Source organism: Myotis davidii, unplaced genomic scaffold (genome assembly GCF_000327345.1).
Source record: "Myotis davidii unplaced genomic scaffold, ASM32734v1 scaffold135, whole genome shotgun sequence".
In the NCBI taxonomy this organism is placed as follows: domain Eukaryota; kingdom Metazoa; phylum Chordata; class Mammalia; order Chiroptera; family Vespertilionidae; genus Myotis; species Myotis davidii.
The window spans coordinates 9,342,420-9,363,302 of record NW_006289813.1 but is presented as its reverse complement, the minus strand read 5'-3'; the positions used below and the strand labels follow the sequence as shown (position 1 = coordinate 9,363,302).

At 42.6% G+C, this 20,883-nt stretch overlaps 1 protein-coding gene across 1 annotated transcript in view; it reads right to left on the bottom strand.

The window, feature by feature from the left end:
* Window positions 1-12,449: 12,449 nt before the first annotated feature.
* LOC102760731 (protein SET-like) overlaps window positions 12,450-20,883 on the bottom strand; it is a 10,979-nt gene continuing 2,545 nt past the window's right edge. Inside the window, 4 exon segments of the mRNA XM_015563119.1 lie at window positions 12,450-12,769; window positions 12,772-13,046; window positions 19,167-19,238; window positions 20,144-20,207. Coding sequence (XP_015418605.1) covers window positions 12,579-12,769; window positions 12,772-13,046; window positions 19,167-19,238; window positions 20,144-20,207 — 602 coding nt within the window. The 3' untranslated portion in view covers window positions 12,450-12,578.

Here is a 20,883-nt window from a genome sequence, read left to right as displayed (position 1 = left end):
CACAGCCCAGCTAAGCCTTCACCCAAAGTCTACTCCTCCAGGGTAATTTCTCCTTCCCTGTGCCACACCCCTCAAAGCCCCATCCTCAGCTGGCCCTGCCGCTAACTAGCCTTTGGGCAAATGACTGTCATGGATGAAATGAAGACAATGGTCCAGGACCAGCCCAGGGTTGTGTGGGTGAGGATTTTCCAAGTTCTCATCACCATCAGTGGGAATCTTCTCAGTAACTACCTACCTATAATTTTGTGTGAACATACAGCAAAGGAAAATGAACACAAACTCCATCCTATATGCAACAGATAGGGAATGGCAGAACGTCCCTTCTGATTTCAGTAGAGTAGAGTAGCTAGCTGCTAGCATCAGTCCTTCTTAAATGACTTCACAGCAAGTTTAAAAAAAGGGCTTTAGCATTTGAAAATACACACACACACACACACACACACACACACACACACACAAGCAAACTGTATAATCCAAAACCATTGCTAGGCAAAAAGGTAGCAATGACCAGTGTTTCAGCTCTCAGGCCCAGGTGGCTGCCACCTTATGTCATATAGGGGTGCTGGTTGGGGCAGGGACACTTCTGGGACTGACCCCAGGCTCACCCAGAGCTCAGCAAATGAAGAGTAAGAAGGTGCTCTGGCCTTTGTTTTTCTGGTAACTGAAACTAAAATGTCAGCCCTCGTTTTCTTTTCTGAGACCTTTACTTTTTTATAAACTTCTCTAACTCTATTTCTACCCTCCTTCTACCTATCTTTCTCCTTGCCCATAGAGTTTAAATTTCCCTGAATAACTCAAAATCTGAAAGGGAGATGAGCTATATAGAGCTGTGGTTTATGCCAACCGTTCTTTTAATTTTCTCTCTTGTAATGAGTGCATTGTTGGCTTCTTGCTGACTAGATTCCATGGGACACCAGCCAGGCTCTTGCACTTACACTAACTGAGGGAATAACCCACATAAGCATGTCCTATCTCTCGCACTTTCTATTAAACTCTCCCTTTTTTCCACTGAGCTTGCTTGGCTCAAACATTAGTTGAAGTCGATTAAGTCTTTAACATCACACACAATATCTTTGCCTTTCTCTCTCTCTCTCTCTCTCTCTCTCTCTCTCTCTCTCACACACACACACACACACACACACACACACAGTTCCTGGAGGAGACTGCATCGCTCCCCTAATTGCACACCGAGGCTCATCCCCTGTGATTCCTGCTTCGCCTGCACAATCTAATTTTGGAGCAGGAGTTATGTCTACGTTATTTCACATGGATTAACAACCCTTAAGCAAGACGTATTAAGTTGACCGCGTATTTCAGGAATATTTGGGGACTGTCAGTCATCACCAGTCAGCAAGTTGGCATATTCTGTCTAGCACTAGCTGCCTGGAGAAATTGCAAGGCACGGTGGAGCCCCTCTTCCTTTCGTTCAGCTGTCTCACATATATCAGGAGCTGGGCAAGAGGTGCCTGCATGCGGAGTTTCAGTGGGCACACATTTCCAGGTTTTGAGAAGTAAACATCTCAAGTTTAAGATGAAGTGCGAAGGCACTGCTTGAGGGTCAGTACACAAGTTGCTTCTGAAAGAGTAAGGAGCAGTGTGGGTAGTTCTTCTTGAGCACATCCTCCTGCAGATGTGCGCCCACCATTGGCTGTGTGACCTCGCCATCTTCCCCACTGGCCTCTCATGGGAGCCATCCTCACCAAGGGGGCCCTGGCTGCACTGCCTGGCCTCCTTGAGATCCTCCCTCAGTGGCCAGCGGGTCATAGTGAGCTTCCCTGTAGGCCTCTCTGTAAGTGTCCAGGGGGGATTGCCCATGACCCAGCCGTGTGGCTCCATGCTCTACACAGTGCCAGGTGCATGTGTTTCAAAAAGAATAACTGTTAGAGTGAATATTTTGAACACTGTGTTTTAAATGTATATTAGTTGGTGTCTCGTAATCTGAGAAGCTGTGGGAAGGGCAGATTGGCTATAGAGTCAGACAGCCCACCTTCCAGCTCCAGTTGCCACATCCTTCAACTTCTTTGGTCTCACCGCCTCACCTGTGCCTGGAGCGGATCCCACAGAACCACTCCTAAGAAACTGTGTGACTTCATTTTCTTTTTCCATTTGTAGACAGTTCTATAAAACTTAAAAATTATCAGATGACAGAGCAATTAATTTATTATCCGAATGAAATATTTTCATTACCAATTTCTTGGTTGAGAAGTGAACAGTGTAGTAACAGATTTGGGATTATTTTCTTAGAAAAGGTTATATTTATAACAAAGTACCTGTGAAGCACACAGAAATCAGATGATCTTATAATACTTTAATAACTATTTAGTATCTTTTTCAATACATTGAATATTAACTCTATCACACTATTTACAGAAATTTTTACTAGAGAAATAACTTAGAATGGTTCACAAAACTTCTAAACTACAAATGGATGTTGGGCATACTGTTCATGAATAAGATTCCAAACTTAAAAGGAAATGTTTAAAAATGAAAGCAATCCAACCCTTCAATAGTGGTGTGTTCTCTTGACAGTGGACAGAAGAGAGACATTGCAGAGATGAATGACATTGAAAAGAAAGCCTGTGTAAACTCACTCGACTGACTTAGAGCCTTTGCTGCTAGAACAGCAGAAAGGTAGTATCAGCAAATTGTTTGCGTGGATGTCCCAGGTGGGCCCAGGAACTTCTGAGTCCCAGTCTTAGGCAGGATACTTGGGAGTGCAGGACTCAAGGGACAGAGTGAATCAGTGGGGGTTTGCAACTTACAACATAACGATGGAATGAAAGCCAAATTCATGTCTGCATGTCTCTTCTCCATGTGTTTGTAGTCTGGGAGGGGAGGAACGGGATTCCTGATCTCCGAGTCCCTCACAGTACTTTACAAATATTAATTCATTAATGCTCCAGCAGCCATGGGAGGCTGCCCCAGAAACTGCATCCCAGAGAGGATGTGATTTCCCTGAGGGCACAGGCACCTCTCGCAGAGCTGGGGAGGAGCTGTGCCCACAGTCCCTAACAGCACACTGGGTCACAGGACACACTGCACTGGGAACCAGAATCTGGCTTCTTTTTCCCCTTGAGAAGAATCCCTTTTTCCAGATTGCAGCATGTTCATGAAGAGGTTTTGAAGAAAAAAGGCAAAAGTGATCATGTGATGGCTTGCCACCTCTCAAATGCTCGCTGGCTGCAGGAGGAAGTGTTTTACCCGTGGACAGACTGTTCCCACTGCACTTAGAAGTCATGAAACAGATTGAAAGACATTTAAAAATACCTTACCCAGGCTGGCAGGGTGATGGCAGGTGGGTAAGGAAGAGTTTAGTATGCTCAGAGTGAAAGTTCTTTATTGGAAAAGCTGACAGGTGCTCCATTTATATGAGAAAGCCCAGCTATTGTTATCCAAACCTCTCAGAATCCTTAACATGGCACTTGTCATAGGCATATAGATCATGATTCTGTTTGAGTAGTGTTGTTCCAAGTTCTATTAATAATTCTTCACAAGCACGTCACTGGTGACTAAAATGACCTTGGATTTTACAAATGAAAAATTGTCCCAACCACATCCAGGGGTGAGTGAAAAGTAGGCAGAAGGGTCCCAGTGGGTCCCAACCCTTTTATATCATTTGCACGGCCCTTGTTAGATAATTTCATTTCAAAGTCTCATTTTAACTTCCCTTGGGGATGCCATTTCATGGATGTGAATTTGGATTAAAAAAACCAACTTTATTTTTTTTTTCCAATCTGGCCTCCACAAAATGTAGAGCTAATGAGATTAGGCTTGTGGGTTGACTTCTCTGAGTTTAGAGCAAGATGAAATCATTTCAAGAGCCACAATCCCCATCTTATCTCTCAACTCTGAGGGCTGGAGACCACTCAAGAATTTTCAGGTAGTTCGAAGTGTCTATAATTCTGTCTACTCTAGTGGGAGTGCCTTTGACCATGGGTGAGCAGCTCCTCTCTGGGAGGGAAGGCAAGCTCAGACCATGAAACCCAGAGTATAAAACAGAACTTCCCACATGCACAATCTCGGATCAAAAGTATGGACCTCAATCTCATGCCTCAATCTATGTGGCTGTGGCCTTGCCCGCATCAGCATGTTAATTAATTAAACTCATATTACTGCACTTAACTGTATTCCTGATGCTGGATTCCAATTTAGCCATTTATAGGTGTTGTACTTTTAATATATTAAACAAGAATTGGAAAGGAGCATCAATGCAATCCCTCTAAATATAAGAATTTAAAATCCCAAGGTTCTCTGGGTTGATGTGTGATCTTTTAAGGTAATGAGAGCTCCTTGAACAAAGCAAGTCCCGTATGAAGTTCACCAATAACATCTATTTTTCCATTAAGTTGTTTAAATTACCTTGGATAAAAGGCCATGTCATAAGTTTCATTACATAGCTACTCAGTCAGTGTGTCTTCCTGGCATAGGACAGAGCGTGGCTATAGGAACAGAAATATCTCAATCATGTAGGAACTGTCACATGGACACGAGCTTCTGACCATGGTCTGAAGTGTTCATGGGTATATGAGATGGACTCAGTAATTTAGTTTTATTTTCAAACTGTGGGTTGAGACCTATAGTGGGTTATAAGCTCAATTAGCAGTATTTTTTAGATGAAATCTATACTAATAAAAGTCTAGGTGACGTCACACCCTCATGCATGACGTCAGAAGATAGCCAAGACAAGATGGCCACCACAAGATGGCTGCATGCACAGTGGAGGCAGGCCCAGTGGCCACTCCACACTGTGAGGCCTGGGAATCCCACGGTTCCGCGTGGTGCAGAGAAGGCTGGTCCCAGCGGAGGAGGTGGGTCGCAGCAGGGAAGGGCAATTGGGGGTGATCAGGCCAGCAGGGGAGCAGTTAGGCATTAATCAGGCTGTCAGGGGAATAGTTAGGGGGTGATCAGGCTGGCAGGCAGATGAGCGGTTAAGAGCTAGAGGTCCCAGATTATGAGAGGAATGTCCAACTGCCGGTTTGGACATCCCCTGAGGAGTCCCAGATTGGAGAGGGTATAGGCTGGGCCGAGAGACACCCTCCCTCACCATGCACAAATTTAATGGACAGGGCCTCTAGTGGGATATAATAGAAAATATAATTGGATAGGTTTGTGAACTGTGTCTCAGTTGTGTGTGTGTGTGTATGTGTGTAGCTCTACAGTATGTTTCTTTCTGAGGGTGTACTGAACGGTTCAGAAGCAACTGGTGGATCTGTCAGTAGCTGATTATTGGTATATGTTGTTGTAACTTACCTGGGACCCTTCCTTCTGTGGGACTAAGTGGGGCAAAGCCAGTGCTCCTGGCTCCAGGGTCAGCAAGCCTACAGCTGAGTCCGCCCTCTGCTATTTCCTGTTTGTGGTGGGCATTCTTTATTGACAGGAGGTGGGGATAGTGCATGCCTATCAATAAAAAGAGTAAATAGCCCCCAAAACGTAAGTTAAACTAGCTAATCAGGGGGAAAAACTGGGGCTGTGGTGATTGGTCTCTCATCTCAGTAAACAGTTAAGGGTACAAACTACTAACAATGACCCATGACTGTCATGTCTTCTCTTGCCAGGGAGAGAGGGCTCCTAGTGCCCAAACCGTGTTTAGCAGGGCTTGGAAACATTTTTGTGGTGCCCTTGTGGAAGTCCTCGCTTCAGGAAGCTTCCAGACTGACTGTTTCTGTCTTATGCGCCCTGTGGGTTCACTCCATCATTCCAAGGATGCCATAGTGGAGACCTTTCTACAAATCCCTGGGTTCCCGTTCTGAGGACAGAGGTCTCAACAAATAAAACAGCCCAGACCTCTGAGTTGAATCTAGGAAACTTGCTCAAAATGCGTGGGAAGAAAAAAACTCACTGACAAAGACCAAGCCATTCGAAGCTTAATTTCCAAGTGTGATTTCTCCCCCCAAGAGGAACCCAGAACGGGTGTGGAAACTCAACTGATATCCCAGGCAAGGTTCTTTCTGGGAACCACCAAGGAATATTAGTCTTATTCTATTTAATCAGCAGATATGAGCAACGCAGAGCCCTCTTCATTAAGGGCACTCAGAAATTCCGGCCAGCTGTTTCCTGCCACTCGGCTGAGGACAAGGCGGAGAGGGAGAAGCCAGCCACTCTCGGGACTCTCGCGGTCTCACTGCAGCTCTGCGATGTAATCTACTTTTATCATTTCATTCCGAAACCTGTCCCTGAATCCAGGAGCCGGCCTGCGACTTACAGGCTTAACTTTGACACGTTTTAATGCATATCACACACACTCAAGTTTTGGAGATGTGCAAATCATTTTTAGCTAAGTCTTTGTTTTGTCGAGTACATCTACTCTTAAAATCCATTGAATTTAAAGTCCCGGGATGGTTGGAGACCAGCATGCTAAGTACACGTGTAGTGGATGGCTCACTCATGCGCCCAGTGTCTGTGAGATATTGTGTAATCTCTTTCATTCTACTTCAGAATATGAAAAATGTTTTCCCTCAAAAAATGTGTCTCTGATGCTCACTTTGCAATGGAACTTTATCTTGACACACATTCTCTGGCTACCATTCCATTACAGGAGGGCTGTATAGGATGTGCCCAATTGTCGAAACCAGTGCATGGCAGCTCACGTGCACTGGAGCGTGGTGTCATGGGGTGTCTGTGAACCCAGAGGTGACCAGAGTGTAAGAGGGGCCTGTCCACCAGGTCAAGGACCATCCCAGAATGATGGGACTCGTTGCCTACAGAAGGCCATTTTATTTCCCACAGATAAATTCCATTTACCCTTTCCTCGTGTTCAGACCATCAATGGTCACTATGCACAATCACCAAATGTGCAGGCGACCTTGTCTCCCTGTTTGTCTGCACATGGAAGCAGTTGTCCTTGATGTTTTAAAGAGAGATGGACTGAGAGAAGGATGAAGCAACCCTCCCAGCTGTGGCCACTAACTGGTCTGTCAGTGGTGATGCTCATCTCTGGACCATCACTGTGGCCATTGAGAGCAGGGAGTGTGCTGATCACCTGGCCTGTGCTTGTTCCCAGCCCCAGACCAGCCCCTGAACATAGACCAGCCACATGTATCATGCCTGCAATGGGATCAGCCCCACTGGTAGGACTGATAGAGCATGTGTATGGGGAGGGGCAGCAATTCAGTGTCCAGAAAGGCAGGGCCAACCAGTGTCCAGCCCATCTTATCTGCTACTTCCCACACTTGTCCCCAACACCCATGGCCCGCAATTCCAAAGCCACGGATGCAGTCACAGATGACTCATAGTTACATTCTCAAAGGCAATGCCAGGGTTCTGTGACTACTGTGACCACAGGAGTGTCACTAACCGATGAATCTGATTGATGTGATTAATGATATAATTAATAATGTGATTAATGACATAATTAATAATAAGCCTTTATCTTTTTTCCTGAGTAATACAGACCAGCACAAGCATGTGACCTTCTGAGTTAGGAGTTTTTGATATCAGAATAATTCATGAAATTTTGCTCCCTGGAATTTTACATTGAGTTGAGCTCCTGGTTGTGGAGCCTTCAGTTTCCCTGAGATTCTGCCCAAAGGGAGACGCCCTGTGTCTGCATGAGAGTGTGAATGTGTAAAGCAATTCTTCCCAGTGCTGGGTCACCCAAAGACTGCCTTCTTCAGGCCCGGGCAGGGAGATATGGTAGAAAATCGACAGAAAACTGAGGTTTTGCTTGTTTTAGCGAACATCCAGGCATCTTTAGGAGTTGGGCACTGCTGGCTTTTCTCAAAGGCATTTGAGAAGCATGGATGAGCCTGATCCTGGTGCCTGCCTACCTGAGTGAGGTCTGAGAACACTGTGCCTAACAGAGGAGGGGTAGTGGTGCTAGATTCCCGAGGGTGCTCCCCTGGACTGTGCATGACTCAGGTGATGGCCGCAGAATAATTCTGACACTTGTTGGGGTTGAGGATATACTAGGCGCTGAGTCGGCACTGACTCATCACAGTCATCCTTCACTCTGCTCACTTATTAGCAATTTGGCAAAAGATAGAAAATGTAATGGCTTCTATTTTTAAATGCGTGTGCAGGGATATTGTACCCAGAATCATTAAGTTCCAGTGTCTCTCTATAGCCTTTGGGTACTAGGATGACTCAAAAATATCAAATGGACTTGGTAATTAATTTCATAAATGTGTATATTTGGATTCTGACATAGAGAAAATAAACATTCCTTTAAAAATAGATATAGTTTTGAATTGACAAAGAATGTGTAAATATGCATGATCACATAGTAATTTTACTCTAAATTAATCATGTGAAAAGTTAGCAAAATGCAATACTTTAGGCGAACCATCATATCATGAAGTTATTTTTACTTCTGAGTCCAAGTTGGGTACCACAGAACCAGGAAGAAGATGAAACCTGCTTTGTAGGGTCACAAATCTTTGTTTCCCACCCAGAAGTGACTGATTTTGTGCAGAAATTGAACGTCTTTCCACATGGATTCTTTTCCCCTTACTACAGTTTTAAAAATGGCCCATTTTGGATTAATTTTAAAATATTTTTGGAATAAAATTTCCAAGCATTTATAAAAATAATGGAATAATCAAAATAAAGCACTTGAAATGGTCACCACTAAAAACTATGTTGGATCAGCGGCTGCTCTTTCAACTGGGCAGCTCACCAGATTAGCCTTGAAAACAGTGTGGAACTCCAGAATCGAAAACCTGCCTTGGGCCACCAGGACCACCCCTCCTGTTCTGGAGATGAAATCATGATGTTAATTGCAACAATGATCATGATCATTTATTGGCAGGAGGCATTCCTAAGGAGTCCAGAGGACAGGGAGTAAAATGAAAGCTTGTCTGCATAGTATCTCCATAAAATGGTCAAGCTTTCATTACCAAGGATGTTATACCTGTGACCCTGGGAGAGAGGCAGTGGTGGGCCTAGAGGGGCCACTACATGGTCTGGCACATTTATAGGGCCAATCACAGCTTGCAAGAGGATTGTGGCTGACATCATCAGATGCCTCCTCACCCTCAGCCCCCACTTCCTTCTTTCTATGGAGTCTGTGAAATCTGAGTTCCATGTCAATATCTAAAGAGCATTAAGGAGAACAGGGAGAAGACACCACACATTCACCATATGGTTATTGAAACGTGGTTTGCAGCTGTGTATGTCACCTTCCCACATTTTCTTTTTGTGGGGTTCAGGAAATACTTTTAGCAAAGGAATGAACTTAGTTCTGCATTTTCTTCCCTGCTGTTTCTGAAATAGCACTAGTTGAAGTTCATGATGAGGCTCCCAAAGGAGAAATATTTTCCTCAAAGATGACACCAGGACATTAGGGCACAGGGACGTGTGCACACACAACACCAGTGTGCCATGTGAAGATGGCCTGCTGGGCACCACCATTCAGATGCAAAGGAATGTTGGGTCGAAGGTACCTGGTCATCCTCTGTCTCTCTGATCTCCACCTGCACCCTGACATTCCAGCAGCCAGGGCTTCTGTACTGCCTTCCTTCATGACAGAGATGAGACAAAAAAGCAAGGGGCCATCTCCTTTTCAGATTTTAGCTTTTGAGTTAAAATTGGCAGTCACTGTCCCATCACACAGATAAGGAGCTCCATTCTCTGTATCAGGTCAACTTCCTTAGAAGCTGCTTCTGTTGCTGGTGGCCACATGTGTGTATGTGGGTGGGAGGGTAACTTCTTAGCTTGGGCTGTATTCAGTCATTACCAGGTTGACCCAGACTCCAGACTCTTCTAGAGCATAAGAGACTCTCAGAGTATCTGGCTCTTCCTTCCTCTCCTTCCTCTCTCTGCTTCTGCCCTGGCAGCCTATGCAGCTGGCATGTGTGACTTCACACCTCAGCTCCTATACCAACCCAAGACTCGGCCCCTCCTGGCCCAGGTTGCTGCTCTGTTGGGTTGAGTTCTGAGCACACAGGATTTCTGACTTTAGGAGCGCATCCCAGCATTGGTGAGCTGGGTGGCCAGGGCTCTCAGCTCCCTCCAGGGCACTCTAGGTCCATGCAACTGCAGAGCCAGCCCTCCTGTCTGCAGCGCCGGGGAGATCTCTGGTGGCCGGGGCAGTGGCTGGGCAGTACCCTAACTCCTTTCTTCCCTCTGTTGATGGCAAAGATTTGCATTGTGTCCACCTCTCTGGGATGCCCTCTCTGTCCTCTGCCCACCAGACTTGGATTCTTGGTGTTTCATGGGAATTTTTGGAGTTCAAGAAATCCTTTTCTTTCTCAAAGACTTGGCTCTTGCAGTTGACCTTCTGGCTCCCAAATCCAGTGGGTACCTTTTGTTTTGTTATGTTTGTTGGCTTTTTAAAGGCTGTTTGCTTTTTAAAAGCTGAGCAATGGCTTCTTGACTTTTAATTTCATCTGTTCTGACTCTAAAGCTGCACTGCCTCTGTTTTGGTTTAGGGAGAAATGGCCATTAGCTAGACACAAACTCACAGAAATTAAAAATGCACTGGGCTACAGATAATCCCAGTACATTAAGGGTATTTTATAGGATGTGATCCCACCCAGGAGCCTCTGTAAATCTCCAGTAAAGGCTACAGACTGGGAAGTCAGGACTCTCAGTTCTAGGAACCAAATATTACGAGAAAATCCTTCCCTGAGGTCTCCAAGTTTCAATGAGTGCAGAGATGGTCAGCTATTTCTCTCTATTGATATAGAGTCAATGTATCTGACTAATAATCACTTTAGGGAGAATGGCTGTGGCCTGTAAACTACTATGTCAAGAACTATTCTAGTGGGCAGATAGGAGGCTGTTTCTTGAAAAAAGTTACAAAAACTAGCTAACTAATCAATTAATTAATCATTTCATTTATTCATTAAACACCTAAGCATCAACACCAATGACAAGTGAATTTCTGGGCAAGGCAATTTTCCTCCTATGACCAAGAGCTGTAAGTGGAAAAGTCAAAGTGAAATATTACTGAATGTCAACATCAAACATAAAACCTTTAAGATGACTAATTGTTAATTCTAAACCAGAAGATATTTTGAAAAGTGGTCTAAGGGAGCTAATGGATTTCATAGTATAAAGTAATGAGCAAAGCAAGAAACACCCTGAAGAGATGTTTTCAGAGTTCAAGACTTAAACCCTTTAAAATCATTTTAAAGATAAAATTTTATTTTATGGAAATCATAAGCCATGTTACTACAAACCCAGTTCACCCTACTGCATATAAAATGGCATCACCTTGCCTCAAGGTAAGAAAATAAAGTTTACTGCTATTGAATCATACTAAAATATTCATCTGTCAGGACTTTGTCAACCATGGTTTTGATGGCATTTAAATTGAATTTAATATAAATTTAAAGGCATCTCCATTTGATGTAATGAATAATGTGGGGTCACCATCAACTTCAATTTTAATACCTTAAATAAAGTCAGTTCCAGCTGCCTTGATGCATTTATGGTAGGGAGTAACTTGTTATAATATATATTTTTAGCACTTTGTTATTTTAAATCTGCAAATAACACCAAGGGCAGAGGTACACTCTCAACTTTAATATCATGCTCTTGAATAGGGTCCGTGAGCAATTGCCAAGTGATTCCTGTCATCGGTCCTTTAGTGCCTGTGGAGGGAGGAGGGCCCCTGGCTGAGTTGCCACCTTGGAAAAAGCATATTTTAAATACACTAATGCGCTGCCTTCCATGCACAGGCCTTCTCTAAATATTTTCTACACGCACAATGGGAGAGGCCAGTACTTCTACTTTTTTGGCATAATATCTTCTTTTTATTTTGTACACATTTAGTTTTATTGTAACAAAGCAACTTGTACACCTTTAACATTTAAAACTGAGCATTATCTTTCATTTCCAGTGAAACAAAAAGAAAATTTAAAAATAAACAGGAACAAAATTACAATAGAGAAATGTCAATTCCAAATAAGATCCTACAGGTTCTACTGATTCTTCCATCGAATGGCAGGGCTCAAGTTATTATTAGGAGAGAATTTTATTTTAAAAGTATCATCTTAGACTGCAAGGATGTCCATTAAACGTCACAATTAAACACCCCAAAGGAGAAGCCATCTTGTCAAAATGCCCACTTAACCCACCCAAACATCTCAAACCCACCCCTTTGTTGGCCTTCTATAACCCCCCATTTTTAAAGTTTTTTTTGTTTGTTTTTGAAACAAGAGAAAGTAGACAGATACATGTTGGTAAATGTTAACTGTACATATTCACATAGAGACACAGTATAATCTCTGAGCCCAATATACAGAGAAAGGAGGAAAAGAGCTAGAATTCTATGCACTTCTACACAGGGGCCTAGCCACCTCCAGCTCCCAGCAGAGCTAAGGGAGCAGAAGGTTTTCTTTTTCCCCACAGAGCATGGTGGTGTTGATTCCATTACATTTGTTCTTGAGACAGGAAGAGATAAAAATGAATTTGGAACAGAAAGGGGCAAAGTTTCTTTTCCCACTGTATCTGCTCAAGGTATATCCCCCTTCCCCCACAAATAAGGTGAGAACTATGGAGTAAAAGGAGAGAAAAGAGATCTCAAAAAACAGGGCAACAGAGCACAAGGTGGGGGGAAGAAAAAGAAAAAAAGACTGCAACTTGCTCCCAGGGACTGGAAAAAATTCAAAAAGGTTGGAATCCATCAGTGTTCATTAGTCATCTTCTCCTTCATCTTCCTCTCCTTCTTCCCTCTCATCAGCATCTTCATCTTCTTCACCTTCATACTCATCCCCTTCTTCATCAATATCTTTCAATCCTTCCTCTTCTTCATCATCATCATCATCTTCTTCTCCTTCCCCTTCTTCATCATCCATGTCAGGAACCAAGTAGTACTGTAACGGATTGGCCAAATGCCATCTTTGATGACTTCTCCTAACTCATCTGCACCTGCATTAGAATGGTCAGTAAACCAGGTAAAGAAGCTTTCTGGTTCTTCATGCTGTCTCTTCCTGCTGGCTTTATTCTGTTTTTGACTTGAACGTTTTGTCAAATCCTTTCCAGATTTCCATTTGATTTCAGTGGACTTTGAAGATGGATCACCACTCTCATTCAGATGAAACTCTTTGGAGAGAACTTTATTTTCGAAGTAAGGATTTTCATCAAAATAATTTTGACCTCTTCTGAAAAAAAGTTTTGGCAGAGTTTGTTATATTTCTGTTCTACTTTCAAAATCTCCTCACTGGCTTGTTCATTAAGTCTGTCCATTTCATTTTCTACTTCTATATGTTCAATCGCTTCTTCCTGTTCTTTTTCTCCCGTTGGCATGCCCTGAGGGGTCTGGCTTGGGGGATGGAGTCATTTCTTTGTTTGAGGTGGGAGCGAGGACTGGCGTTTGGGGGCCATGCTGTGAGGAAAGTCCAAGGATCTGATCGCTGGGAAGTCACCGGGCTGGAAGTTGTGCTGAGACTCTTGGCATAATATTTTCTTACCATTGTTTTGCTGTTCAAAAAAACAGCTGATAAAATCTACTTTTCAGAAGGAGGAGTCTGCTTCATTTCTTGGGGGATTGGCTCACTAATAGTCTAAAGTGTAAGTTGTAGAGATTGTTTTGGTATTTGGTGTCTGTGTCTGTGTGTATCTACTGCCTCTAAAGAGATGTCCATTCATCAACATGACCTTGAGACACGAGTAAGCTATTTAAATAATTAAAAATTGCCTTGGGAACATTTAGGAGGATAAAAAAGTGACACACATAAAAATCAATAGTCTTTCTATGGACCTGTAACAACCACTTAGGCATAAGAAAAGAGAAAGTCTCAGTTAAAATGGCAACTAAGAACGTGAAATTCTTATGCATAAACTTGATAAGCAATTGCAAACTCTATGTGGAGAAACTTTCAAATACTTTCAAAAGCCTATGTGGAAGACTTGACCCAATGGGAAGGTATCCCTTGATCTTTGATAGGAAGACTCAATTCCATGTGAGTTAGCGTATGAATTGAGCACCAATCCAATACACATGCCAGTATTTGTCATAGCGGTGCAATTACTTCTAAATTTTTATGGACAAGTAATTGTGCAAGAATTTCTAAAAAATCTCTATAAAGGATGAGTAAGGAGGAAGGGGATTGCCAGGCCTACCAGATATGGTTCTAGAGCATGGCTAGATAAATAGGCCAGGGGACAGAGGAGGAAACAGATCAAGAAAACAAGCGACTTTCGTTTCTGATAAAGGTGGCATCTCATATTATCAAGGCAAAAATGAATAACATCAAAGGAACTAAATAGGAATTTAAAAAAATGACAAAATTGGACCCATATCTCACTACAGACAACAGAATAAAGTACAAATAAATGGTCAGAGAACTATAAAAAATTAAAATGACACCACAAGCCTATTAGAAGAACACATGGACATTTTTTTTAAACCTGAGTAGTGAAAACTTTCCAACTAGAACTCAAATAAAGATTAAATGAAGAAAATTTAATGAAGTCAACAGTATATAAATGTTTGCCTCCCTCCTCCCACCCTAGAACAGTATGATGAAAAGCAATGGCACACGGAGGAAAGTACTAACAGCTCTTACCCTCCTGTAAGGGCTCAAAACCCTCATTTTAGCGTGGTACTAATAAAAACCCTTATTGATAATACGTTTTAAGCAATCAAGGAACAAAAGAGTGAAACAGTCAATGAAAAAATGTGCAAACATCAAGAAGTGACACTGTATTGAAAAAGCATGCAAATTTCTTCTTAAAACATGGATATATATTTAATGCCATTTGTAGTAAGAGAACTATTACACTATGGAGGGGATTGGGCACTCTCTAGCTAAACTATATGAAGTCCTGATGATGAAACAGTCACTCAGGAGATGAGTGGGGATGGGAGAGGGGATAGAAAGGAAGAGAGAACTCTGCATAGGATGAGCATTTTTTTGCAAGAAGAAAATGTTTTACGTGGTCAAAAATATAATCACATTTTAAAAAATATAAAGGGCAACCCTAAAACTGAACACAAACAGGAACAAATGTTTATTTTCAATTTACAGTTGGGAATCAAGGGTCAACCTAATTTATATGTGGATTTTTAACTGCCAGAGTAGTCGGTGCTCTTACTCCCAGCATTATTCAAGGGTCAGTTGTATAATAAACTAATATAAGTACAGAAGAAAAAAATAACCATTTTGAGTACTTTTAAGCACTGTCCTCTGTGGACCCTTAGCAGAATATCGTCTAGGGCAGTGATGGTGAACCTATGATACGCATGTCAGAGGTGACACTCGAACTCAGTTTTTTGGTTGATTTTTCTTTGTTAAATGGCATTTAAATATATAAAATAAATATCAAAAATATAAATCTTTGTTTTACTATGGTTGCAAATATCAAAAAATTTCTATATGTGACACGGCACCAGAGTTAAGTTAGGGTTTTTCAAAATGCTGACACGCCGAGCTCAAAAGGTTCGCCATCACTGGTCTAGGGCCAGCATAGTATGTTGTCAAGAAATATTTTACGATGGTTTTAACACATGAATTGATTATCACATAGAACAAAGAGCAAAAGTACATGATAAAAAGTAAGACTACTTTTGCCTGGTAATGGAGTGTGTTTATCTGTTTAGCTTTTGGTATTGACCGACTTCATAAAGGACACACTTTTTTAAATGTGCAGGATAAATGAGGCTATTTGTTTTATTCTTTGTCAATAAATGATGATATAAGTGGATTGAGAGGTCAAGAAACAGAATCTAGACTAATAATTACAAATGTCCTTATAGAAAAAGCTCAAGCAAATAAAAGAGAAGCATAATTAGACATAAAATTAAAGAAAATTGTTTTTTTCTTGAAAAAAAAAACAACCTACAGATTTTAAGTGCTTAGGATTTTTCAGGCAGAAATAATGCTTGCAGTTTTATTATTTTTAATTATGGAGATGCAACAAAAGTTAGTGTTCTATAAAGGAAACAGATATTAGGCCTCTCCCAATGTCACAGCTGCACAGAGACTGAGGAAAATACACTCTAATTCTAACATCTTATACCCAATGAAGACAAAGGAAAATTGTTGTCATGGAGGGCGCCTGTGTTCCCTATACCCCCTTTCCAGAGTTTTCAGGTGGCCCCTTGTGCCTCCCCTGTATGGCCACGCCGCTCAGAGGGCTGGCTGCTTGCCCAGCAGGCAGGAGGCCTGACTTTTATAGGACTAACTCCATTCCATGCCTGACCCCTAAGAGGCATGAGAGTTTACCCAATTCAGACAGTGAGACCTTAGGAGAGATTTGTGGAGGCTGCTGGGAAAACATTCTGATTGTGGCACAGAGCCATTTTCCATCCAGAGGGCAGGACTAGGGAGGAAGCTCGCAGTGCTGCGGGACACTGGCCACCCCATTGTGACCATGAGGGCTTCCAGCCGGGGACAACACTAATTCTCCATGTCTTAACAGCAGTTCTCAACCTGTGGGTCGCGACCCCTTTGGGGGTCGAATGACCCTTTCACAGGGGGCGCCTCAGACCATCAGAAAACACATATATAATTACATATTGTTTTTGTGATTAATCACTATGCTTTAATTATGTTCAATTTGTAACAATGCAATTGGGGGTCACCACAACATGAGGAACTGTATTAAAGGTCGCGGCATTAGGAAGGGTGAGAACCACTGTCTTAGCACAAGAGGCAAATCAGACCTCAGTGCACAACTAGTTGGTCCCCCTTGTTCCAGCCTGTTGGTGTAGGGCAAGCATGTCAAACTCAAAGGCTAACTTCGGTCAAATAAACACGGTTTAAGTTTATGTGGGCAGCAAAAAAACAAAAGCTTAAATTTTCATAGAAACGTAGGTTTATTTCAATAGAGACATACTGAATACAAATGGCTGAAATAAATGAGTAATCGTTAACATAAAATAATAGAACATTTTAATAAAAATTAATATTATAGTAATCAGCCATTAGCAAACGTTGTAGTAGAATATTGTAAAAATCAAGTTACAAAATTTTTATTAAAAGGTTTCTTACCTACTGTTATATTGGCTGGGCTGCAAAAATATTCCTTGTGGGCCGGCCGCAGGCTGAGAATCTGACATGCTTGGTGTAGGGCCTTTGTTACTATAGCGAAAAACTTCTCATTGACACAGGCATGCCACCTGGATCACACGGTTCACACAGCATGCTACTTTTTTGAAAAGCAGAACTTTTTGATAGGATGCCTAGGAAGAGTAGGTGTTGAAGCAAACAGGAATGGGGAGGACAGGCCAAGACTCAGCAGAGGGCATTGGAAAGTGACATTGAGTAAATGCAAAATGCTGCAGGAGAGGTGGTGGCCAATGGGAGCAAGATGGAGAACCTGGTTCCTCAAAGGAGGGTGGTGTGCGTCTTGGCTCTCAAGTTTCATCAGGAAAAGCTGGGATATTGGGAGATGGTAAAAATGGACTAAAATTTTATCTCTTCAAGGTCTTACCCAAGAAGAAGCTGTGAACTTCATCTTATCTGCCTAAAGGATGAGAAGATCCAGAGCCAGGAAGGGAAGCCCGCCACTCAAGCCCACTATGAAGCAGCCTGCAACAGTGTGGCCCACAAGGTGGTGAAGCTGGGCTTGGGGGCAAAGTCACAGTGATGATGGTGCTGAGAGGGCAATGAGGGCACTGCCACCCAGGAACATGGCAAGGAATTGACATCAAAGGTTCACTTGTATGTGTACCCATTACGTGCATTTTGTGTACTCATGGGGGACGCTCTCATGACTGTAAATAGGTCCCTTTGTTTCTAAAAATAAAAATTTTATCTTTTGTGAAGAGATAAAATGACTTTAATTTTTAACTTTAATAGTAAAAATATCAACTAAGCAATTTCTAAACTTAAAGTAGCCATGTGAAGAATTAAAGGCAGGATAAATATATCTTGCAGATTCCCAGAGAAGATAAAGTAAAAATAAATCAGATAGCAAAAGATAGCAAACATCAAAGACATTTTTTAAGTCAAAAATAATTGGCCAAAGGCCTAACATGTAATTTTGTAATAAGAGTTGAGTAAAAGGAATGAAACATGTACATATATAGAAAAGACACTGAAGTGGAAGATCTAAGCCAATGACTTGCAACAGGTGTGCCTCGAGAATTTTAAAACATGCAGTGCCTGACTGTTTAGAGCAGGGGTCCTCAAACTTTTTAAACAGGGGGTCAGTTCACTGTCCCTCAGACCATTGGAGGGCCGGACTATAGTTTAAAAAAAAACAAACAAACTATGAACAAATTCCTATGCACACTGCACATATCTTATTTTGAAGTAAAAAAACAAAATGGGAACAAATACAATATTTGTATTTGCATGTGGCCCGCGGGCCGTAGTTTGAGGACCCCTGGTTTAGAGGCACTGACCTCTTTTCCCTTAGATCGCAAAATAAAAAATGACGTCAATGCAACAATAGCTGTCTGATGTTAATGAATCAAAACTATACCTATTCTTTTGTCACATTGGCAAAAAATATAACATATTGTGTTGTATACCAAAGAATTTTAGTAATTAGTTTATGTGTGCCATGAGATTAAATTTAAGAGCTAGTCAAATCACATAGGTGATTTTACTTTCTTTCCAGTTTTTTTTTTGTAATGGATGAGTTCATTTATAGCTATGAACGTTGCCAAACTTGAATATATTGATATATATTTATTTTTACATGTTTATTTATACATATTTGTTACACACTTACGAAAACTATGGAAACATATCTTTGGTTTTATCTCATGAATAATGGAGTTTGCCAGTGGCCTAGCTTCTTGGCCATGGTGTGTCCACCTGTTGTACCATCTCATTCGCACACTGCAGTGTCCCAGGCTCTGAGGAGGTGATACTAACAGTGACCACCAGATCATTCCTCGTCTTCTTGGATGAGTGGGTCCCCTGATAAAGAAAACCCCATGTGACCAATGACAAAGGCCTTAGAGGCACTGGGCTTCCGCTGTGGATCCCAGCTGGTCTCCATCTGAGAGGGAAGAAGGGTGTGGGTCCCGGGCTCACAGAGTCACTCACCATGCATTGAGCACCCTCGGGAAGCTGCCGTAGCTGCAGTGTGGATTCGGGGTGCCCTGTCCTGCAGGGGCTCTTCACTCCAGGCTTCCATAACAATGCAAGCCGGTCATTAGTAGTGACCACACATGCTGGCCCCCCTTGTCACCCGAAAGAGTTCGTTTTCTAAGAAGAAAATATGTCACATTCCTCTATGCCGGGTGGAGGAGGTCAGTGTTCGTGATGGAAAGTGAGAAATCTGGGCGACGTCATCAGCAGAGCCTTGCAGGCAGGTCTCACACACGCTGGGACAGCTGCCGCAGGACGAGGAGCGCGTCTTCGCCACGTGCCCGCGCCACTTGCTGATCACTTCTAGGGGGAGAATGTCACACCAGTGGTTACTTAGAATATGTGAGAATGTGGCCTGGTTTCCAAAATAAGCTGCTGGTAATTCTCGCTGTATTTAATGTCCAGCTGTTTTGTTTATTTTTTTTCCCCTGTGGTTTTTTTGTTTCTCATTCAACATCTGGAGGAGCTCATTAAGTTAGGGGATGATGCGAAGGTTGAGAGAGTGTCTTCTAATTAAAGGAAAGAAAACTAATTAGGAATACATCCAGAGAGAAGGGAAAACAGCAATTGTTTTTCTTAACACGCAGGGCGACTGGATGGAAGAAAAGGTGTGTCACTCACGTGTGGAAATCCACGTAAACTCATGAATCAAAGTGTGCAGATATCATAGAAGGGCTCCGTGTCCTAAATTTGGCCTAATCCAAACTTCTTTCTTCTTATTATTAATAAGGTCATGTAATCTTGACTACTGCAGTAATTGCATTTCTCATGTTTTCTCCTTACCATCATCATAAATTTTTAAGTGTCACAAAATGGCCATTATCTCTGTATCTCTACTCTGTACTGACCCCTCTCCCTCTGGGTATCCCTTGAATTCCTCAGAGGAAGACCCCACATCATCCCCACTCTCCACCTACACTGTCATACTAACCCTTTTGGTTTTTTTCCAAGAGGCATTTTAATAAAAGTTCCACAATGTCTCATTCATGCTTTAAAATCTTTTATACTGGGTTTCCCCAAAGCAGCTTGAGGGAAGGGTTTAGGGTTGGGAGTTTGTCTCGGGGGTGGTCCAGGAGGCCTGGTCAGGTATAGAAGATTGGTTCTCCTCGGGACATGCCTGAGGGGGCCCACAGCAGGTGAGCAAGCTGGAGTATTTATTCACAGATCTGGATATCTGTGGTGTAGGGACCACCTGGTGTATCTCCAACAGTGGAGGAGCAGGCTGCAGAACTTGTTCAGGGACATCATCCATGGCCGCGGGGATGTCTGAAGCTGTTGAACACAAGGATGAACAGGGAAGCAGGGCCCAATCTTTTGTTTTAAAAATGCAGACGCTGCCCAGCTGGCGTGGCTCAGGGGTTGAGCATCGACCTATGAACCAGGAGGTCACGGTTTGATTCTTGGTCAAGGCACATGCCAGGGTTGTGGGCTCGATCCCCAGTGGGGGGTGTGCAGGAGGCAGCCGATCAATGATTCTCTCTCATCATTGATGTTTCTATCTCTCTGTCCCTCTCCCTTCCTCTCTGAGATCTATATCTATATCTATCTATCTATCTATCTATCTATCTATGCAGACGCAGCTCTGGCCTGTGTTGCTCAGTGGGTTAGGCATTGTCCCATACACCAAAAGGTTGCTGGTTCGATTCCTAGTCAGGGCACGTGCATGGGTTTCAGTTTGATCCTCAGTAAATCAGCTGAAATCCAGGAAGGAAGGAGCTGATTGATGTTTCACTGACACATTGGTGTTTCTCTTTCTCTCTCCCTCTCCCTCTCTCTCTAGAAAAAAACAATTAAAAAATCTTTTAAAAAATGCAGACACATTTTGCTTTTGTGTCATCAAAATTTAAGCTTTAAAAAATGTTTTACATGTTGTCACACAGCATGACTCTGTCTACAAAGGGAGACCTGTATCCCCCTCCCCCGCCCCCTGCCAACTGCCATGTGACAG